General features: G+C 43.1%; 1 protein-coding gene across 1 annotated transcript; it reads left to right on the top strand.

Moving 5' to 3' along the window:
* The first annotated feature begins 712 nt into the window (after nt 1-712).
* On the top strand, nt 713-7,612 carry rnf223 (ring finger protein 223). The gene is made up of 2 exons (XM_073470637.1): nt 713-960; nt 5,982-7,612. The coding sequence occupies exon 2, from the start codon at nt 6,081-6,083 to the stop codon at nt 6,777-6,779; it is 699 nt and encodes a 232-aa protein (XP_073326738.1). The 5' UTR covers nt 713-960; nt 5,982-6,080; the 3' UTR covers nt 6,780-7,612.
* The last annotated feature ends 327 nt before the right edge of the window (nt 7,613-7,939 follow it).

The following is a 7,939-nucleotide window of genomic DNA, read 5'->3' as shown; positions in this document are numbered from 1 at the left end:
TTCCAACACTGGTGACGTGCAGCTTGGAAAGTTTTCAAAATACACATTGAACATTGCATGAACCAAAAGTCTCTACTCTGGCTCGTGCTGATGTGCCACACTGTCCGGCAACAGGAAGTGGAACAACAGGCTATTCACACAGACTGTTGCCACGGTGGGAAGATACTCCTGTATCGCCACCTGGTACCTTATCACTGACTAAATGGAAATGTGTCCTTTATATGCATTGGCCATCTTAAGCATACAGGCTCATGCAAAAGCTGTGTAGCTTGTGTGTGTCTTTTGTGTTCAGTGTCCAGTGCAGGGGAGTAACACCACATCAGCCAGTTTGCATTTAGTCATTCTGGAGGGGGAAAAGTGTTTTTTATAAGCGAGCAGACGTGAGATACTGTTGACCAGAAAAAGAAACGCAGCTGTCAGGTGAAGGATTTATTACCCTGTTTGTATATTGAGCTGTAGGTGAGGCATATTCGGTGAGGAGGAAAAGGAGAAAGATATCAACATAGAAAGAGACAGAGAGGAGCGGTGAATGTGTATTACTCCCCTTGAAGTCTTCCTACCACTCTCCTCCTCCTCCTCCTCCCTCCACCTCCAGACACCACCTCAAGGCCGAAACACTGTCATTTGCATAAAGTGCTAAAAAGGGAGCTGACAGAGCAGGGCAGGTGAGACCGGCCAACGGACACAGAAGAAGGAGGACCTAGAGCTGACATAGAAAGCTACTACACACCCACTTACACACACACACACACACACACCTGTGACTCCAGTATTCAGACCAGTACAGAGGAGGACGTTAGCCTGGGCAGAGGCACAATTTAAACCCTGAACTCCCTGCTGGCATCATAGAGGAGAGCTGACTTTGACTTCAGAAAAATGCATTTTCCAGTGCAAAGGGAGTGAGCTGAGCCCGGCCCTGAGAGATAAAGAGGATCATCTGACATCTTCTTCAGTTAACAGGTAAATTGAACCTTTGCTCTAAATGTTGCCTGAAGCCTTTGTGTGTGTGTTTTGTACCTGCTAGTGGCTTTAAAAGACTTTAAAAAGAAAAACTTTTGCATTTTCTTTTCAAGCGAGGACCATAAATATGAGAAGAATCCGGTAACACAAGCAGGCTTGTTAACAGTGACATAACAATTGACTAAAGTTTAATTAACTATACATTTACCATTTATTAATGAGGGTTACCCAGACTCCTTTTAAGAACAGCTGTACTGTGAGTGAAAAGGTAGCCTACTCCTAAAACTAAAAAAAAACACCAATAAACCTCCATTATAGACTACAATAAATTACTAAAATGTGGTATTTCCTTAACTTTATTCAGTTGCAAACAAACTTGACAGTGCAGGTGGGTTAAATCCATCACAAGGTGGAGGCAGGAAGCCCAGTAGCAGCTGCACCACCCACTAGTCAAATTTCAGGAGTAGTTCTCCGTAAATTCAGTTAAGATTCCCTCATTATGTTGTGTTTACACATGTGCTTTCTATACATGCTCAGTCAACAGCAGGTTCAGTTAAACTGTCTGCAGCAGCCCCCCCGTCCTCCCACTCCTCCACCAGTTCAAACAGCAGGTAGATCGGGTTTCATCTACTTTTCAGGCTGAGAACAGGTAGGGCAGCATTTGTGGCTGATGGCTGAGCTGAGCCTGACACAAAGGGGCTGAGAAAAGACAACGACAGTATTTTTACATGAGGCTCGCTAACAGCGCTTTAATTTGACAAACAAAACAGGTCTCGTGACTGACGACTTGTGATTTGTGTTCAAGTGGGTCACTGGGACGTGAGAAGAACATGTGCTGCTGATAGCGAGGAGGGACCATAAATTTAGGTTTGAAGCAGATTACTGTCTAAAGGCAGTTAGGAGGCCACCCCCTCATTTGAGGTTCATATTTTTGGTTCAGCAATGACTGTTAATATTTGACTTTGCTGCACACTCTGCGACCCCTGAGTTTGTCCCCAGAGCCCTATGGATTTCTTTTCCTCCACCTGGACTCTGGACAATATTTCTTTTTTTTTATAATGTTGAGAAAAAGACTTCAATGTGCTTCTTACATCTGGCTTTAAAACAGTCTGTTGTGTAAACAGACAGTATGCTGAATGGTCAACCAGTCTTTCTCCAGCTTAAAGTGAGACTGTGTAACTTTAGTTAGTGGCCACTGTGGATAGTGATAAATGTCAAAACATGCTGTAACAGTCACACAATTAAAGAAAACTGAAGTGAACGAACTGAATCAAGCTTAAGTTTGCTAACATAAGCTAACCATTAGCTACCATAAAATACTGGTTATGCCAGATTAAATGGGGCTGTAGCAGCAATACCCCTGAGTGTATTGAGGGGTGTATTTATTTGCTCATATATAACAGCTCATTTGTACGAGAAATATAATTATTTCCCTTCAAAACATACACAGTCTGCCTTAAAAGGTGCAATATGTAAGAAATGGCCACTTGTCGAATTCATACTCAAAACAAATGGGAGGCAGCACATCACTAGAGTAACCATTTACTGCTGCTAACTGTAGTTGCCTTTAGCTCGTTAGCTCAGTTAGCAGTGCAGCTAGCGGTTTGGACTGGGAGCTCGGGGACCAGGGGAGTGTTAGTGTTAACGCTGCGAGCACAGGAGCTTTGAGTAGCTGCGGACCGGGCCGTGGCTAGCTGGTTAGCATGCTAGCTTCAGTACATATCTCTGCAACACATTACAAAGACGTCACAATGTCCAAACCGTTATTTCTTCACATTCTGTTAATAATTTCGGTGCATTTTCTCAAGTGCAATTCTTACATATTGCCCCTTTAAGAGTCGGGAACTAGATCTGTAACCAAATTCAGTCTACACCAGATAACAAGGACACACAATAATGTCCTCCCACTTCACACTCAATTCTGTCTGGAATGTGTGAAACACTGTCACAGGGTCAGGTTATGATGTAAACAGCATATTTTGGCATTTGCAAATAAGATAGGCAGGAATTTAGATAGAGAGCTGTGATGTACTCATTGCGTTCCCAACCAGCTGATAGAAAAAAAAAACTGTGAGCCTTTAACAAAGAGAGAAGCTCAACGTGTTGAACATCACAAGAAACAGAGATCTGCTCGGGGCCACATTTAGACGTCACACAGGAGAGGTTACATCAGGCGTGTGATTTGTTAGACCTGAGCCAGTTCAAATATAATCTCGTTGCTTTTATCGTTACACCGTGAAACAAAGGTCATACAAAGTTGCTGTAAATGTATTCTAGCTTGATGATTTTATTAAAACTGTACAACCTGGTGTTTTATTGTCGATCGTTCAAGGAATAATCAGGAGAACATCAAAGCGCAGCCTGAGGCCTCCGCCAAAACTGCTTTCACCTCGTTGGCTTTTGACAATGCGAGCCTGTGTCGTTGTTCAGTTTTCAGTTGGTTGCTATTTACTTAGTGCCTGTTCCACAGGTAACACAGCCTGAGGCTTCAGAAACGGTTTCTCCTTTTAAAGACCTTCAGCTTGATCTCTACAGCCGGGGAATGATGTGAAGCATATACTGATTAACTTAATATGAACCTTTATGTGTGTGAATGAACACTTTGTGTAAATAGTAGCTGAGCCAATATTACCAATATGTCAGTAGACAAAGATGATAACAGAGCAGTAGAAGAGAGCAAAAGGCAATGTTAGCTGCTGCCGGCTGTGGTTCAATCCTGCCTGTTCGGATACAAATGACATGATTTGAATAAATTGACCATCCAGTTCTCAAGTACAGTGAGAGGTGAAGGATTACATTTGAATTGACACCTATTTTATGGTTATTATTCTGAATATTTATAGATTTTGCGTCCATTTGTCTAGCCTTTTTTAAATCTGAGATGTTTTTAGTAAGCTTTGTCCCTGGACACAGGTATTTTTCTTGTCAAGGTGGGGTTGGTAAAAAAAACAAAAACAGTCCGTCATGGCGAGTTAAATATTACCTTTGAGTCTCCAGCAAATGACCACACCCGATACCAGAATTCCAATTTGAGCAATAGAGAAACCGAGTCTTGATCAGTGATTAGGGAGGGCTTTAAACTGATAAGACACGTGTAATTATACTCAAAAATGTGTCCTCATCCCACTAAAGCACGTCTTGAATTCAGTGGAGACGGAGAGCGAGAGTTGGCGGTGCAGGAATTTCAAGGGTAGATGGAGAGATTAGACGGAGAACAAGCGGGGACTTTGTGTAGATGGGGCAGTACTGGGGCAGGACCAGCCCCGAGGGCACGGAGAGGAGAACACCTGCGCTCTGGCCATCCTTCATCCTGAACACACACTGTCTCCTTCACATCAGGGGCCTTTAATACCTAACCCACAACAGCAGCAGGCAGGCCATTAGCATTAATATTCTTATCATCCTAAAAAATACGAGAGTGAGATCAGACTCAAAAGAGAGCAGCGGTTTGGTCTTCAGAGCACATCGTCCTGCAGACTTTACACTATCCAAACCTGGTCCGGGTAATAGACAGTGATCCAAAACCTGGTCTTTTAGCTTCTATTAGCTTTGTGATATACAGATTTGAACCCAATGTGCTCAAAAAATCCCATGAACAAGGCAGCCTGATGACCCAAAATAATCCTTTATCAGTTGCATGGTACAAGAAGGGCCCAAGCACACCATGTAGCCTACTAGCTGGTGTACTGCACGTTGGCATGCTACGCTGCCTAGCGTTTCACGCAAACTTTTAAATACCAAAGTCTTTTGAATACAGCACAAGCCAGCTGTTGTATGCAGCTCCATGCAGTTACAGATAAGATCTTATTTAAACTACAAAGATTAGATACTTAAAATATTCTGGTATTAGAACCAGAACTTGTTAGTTCCACTGCAGATCAACTCTGGAGAAATGCTGTCAGTCACTGATGTTTAGCCACTGTTTGGCCCACGGGATGCTAGGTAGCAGTAGGGCTAGCTGGTTAGCATGCTAATATCAGTAGATATCGCTTCAACACAACACACAACTGTTGTTTCTTCACATTCTGTCGACAAGTTTAGTTAATTTTTTGAATGTTTTCCATTCTTCATTCTTCCATTCTGTCTCCAGCGGGCTGTTCAAGGGTTAAAAGCTAGCAGAGCTGAGAATGTCAATAGCTCAAAATAGCTGGCAAGATAACACTTAGGCTACACTATTTAAGAGGAAATATAGCAAATATTGCCTGTTTACTCCTTGATTAGGTAACCAATTCTTTATTTTCTCCAACTACATTGATATAAAATATGTGAGGATAAAGCAGATGAGCCCCAAAGAGTGCAGCGACACATGCTAGACAATGTGTCTTTTATCATTAGTTACACTATGTTCCCTGAGACTGTGAGGACAATAACGTTTAATCAACTCTGTGCCCAGGCCACAGGCAGCCAGAAACAACCCACTGTCACCATGTTTCACTTTTACAACGTCTCCGTCTTTTATTTGTCGTGTGACGCTCAGCAAATGGTGCTCGTTCATGACGGGGACACTGAGTCATCCACTGGTCAGGCATTACAACACCAAACTACATCAACAGAGGCTCCTGTTTTTGGTCAATAGAGATTATTAATTTACTTGAATATTGCTTGGGCCTGAGCCTAGGATTAAAATTTGCTTCATGATTTGGAAATCTTTCACAGTGTTCCCTTAAGAACACTGTGTCAATATAAATAACACTCAGTCCACCTGCCGAACAACACCCACACTAATACAGGGGTGGACGTTGTCCGTTCCATTTCTGCCTGGCACATCACTGAACTGACTCATTTGTTTGTGCTGGTTGCTGTTGCTTTAGTAAATCAACAGTAATACTCAACTCATTTGACACATTTTTTTGCATCACATTCAGTGATTGAATTACTCATTGACTGACGAAATCCTGTCAGCTTTGTGATATTACGTGTGCTCCGTATATCCTGTCGGGGTTATGACTGTTTGCACCTGCTTTTAAGATACCAACTGAAATATAAAACTAATCTCTACTTTTTATTCATTCTCTTTTAAGATACTCCAGAAGTTAAAGACAGACGAAGAAGAGGAAAGAAAAGGCCGGAGAGTCTAGGGGAGACTTGACAAAGGAGAGGCAAGGCTCATATTTCTGAAGATGGAACAGCCTCCGCAGATTTGGCACACACAGGTCGGCCCCCAGGACATTACTGGAGAGATGCAGAAGAAGGTGTCAGTCGTCAGTGTCAGCCAGCCAGAGTGCTCCATCTGCTACAACACCTACGACAATGTCTTCAAAACGCCCAAGCTGCTGGAGTGCACCCACACCTTCTGCCTGGAGTGCCTCTCCCGCCTCATGGCCGTGTCGCTGGCTGACCAGGACGGCGGCAGCACTCGCCTCTCTTGCCCCTTCTGCCGCCACCCCACCACGCTACCAGAGGAAGGACCTCCGGCTCTGACCACTAGCCACGAAATCCTCTGCAAGCTGCCCAGAGACCAGCAGCAGGAGGAGGATGTGTGGATTGAAGGGCAGAAGCTGTGCTACAATGGCTCCAGGCAAGGCAACGGTGCCCCTGACAGTCCCACGGCCTTCTGCATCTGCATTGACATTGGGGCCAGCAAGGCAGTGGACGCCACGATCCAGACGCGGCCTCGGACTATTGGCCTGCTGGACCGGCTGGCAGACTGGAAGAGGATGGTGCTCTTTATCGTGCTCATGGTGCTGCTTGTTGTTGTCGTGTTGTGGCCACTGCAGTGTGCGTTCAGCACCGGGAACATGCGCTGTTTGCGAGGAAACCCTGAGCCCACTGCCACCGCTGCTACTATTACTACCACTACTTTTAGACCACGCTTCTAGACTGACTACACTGGGACTGTACATAATATTGTATATGGAACATTCGTAATACTGTAAATATTTGACATCATTTTCACTTTTCGTAAGTGCAAATTACTACACTCAACACCTCTGATTTTCACCAGCAGCAGAGCCACAGATCTTAAAATCTCCAAGTCCTAAAAGACGTTGTGGCGGACCCCGCCAGAGGACAGAGATGAAAGGATGAAACCAACACAGACTGCACCAATTTTCACTGGAATTTTGTGTCATATGCCGTCAGACTCATTTGAATTGTGTTGAATTTTCAAATTATAATCATATAAAAATTCTACACATGGCACCTTTAACTCTACAACAGTTATACATTAGCAGAAGCTCATTAATGAACTGTTCAAACAAGCTTGTAAAGACTGAACTCTGAGGGGCGCGTGCCCTCAAATCACCTTCAGTGACACAAAACATTTTTTTGCCCTTGAATCAACACTTGTAGTTTCAAATAAGTAAAGACTTTTTGGTCTAACTGCTTTGTTGGCATATGTTGACTTATTTGGACAAGTCCGGTCTTTTAACAGAGAACATGAGTGGGTTGATTATGATGTAAAGTGTGCAGTAGCATTCAAGCCAAACACTGCTTCGCAAATATGTGGTTGGCTTAAGAACAACAAATAGTTACTTTTACCGTAACAAAAAGTGTGTCAGAAAAGAAAATGAATGTAATCCCAATGTGCCAACTGAGAACTTTAACTTAATGTGTTGTACATTTGATTTGTGTGTTTTGATATGTCTATGTTTACAGAACTTTAATAAAAAAGTGAGATATCTGCTCAGATCTCTTCTGGGAAATAACATTATTTGTGCATGACAGCCTCATTTCTTAGATTCATAATCATTTGATTGTGGTTTTTCTTGACATCTTAAAAAACTAAATTTACTGCAGCATCAAGTGGTGGTTTAATCTGTCTGAACAGCAGGAGCTGTGACTGCCCTCACACAACACACACATCCTGACGTGCTTGAGTGCAAATTAAAAAGATTTACCAGTTTCAGGGTCAAGTTGCTAAACAGTCGAGTCATTTACTGACCGCAGTTGGTCATTTCCTCCCTGTCTGAACCTTAAACATATAACAATAAAAGCAAGGCCCTCCTTCATCTTGACAGGAAGTTGCCTTTAATAATTC

This window comes from Pagrus major, chromosome 7, assembly GCF_040436345.1.
Source record: "Pagrus major chromosome 7, Pma_NU_1.0".
NCBI lineage: Eukaryota > Metazoa > Chordata > Actinopteri > Spariformes > Sparidae > Pagrus > Pagrus major.
The sequence above is the reverse complement of the archived record's forward strand: the minus strand, read 5'-3'. Positions and strand labels throughout refer to the sequence as shown.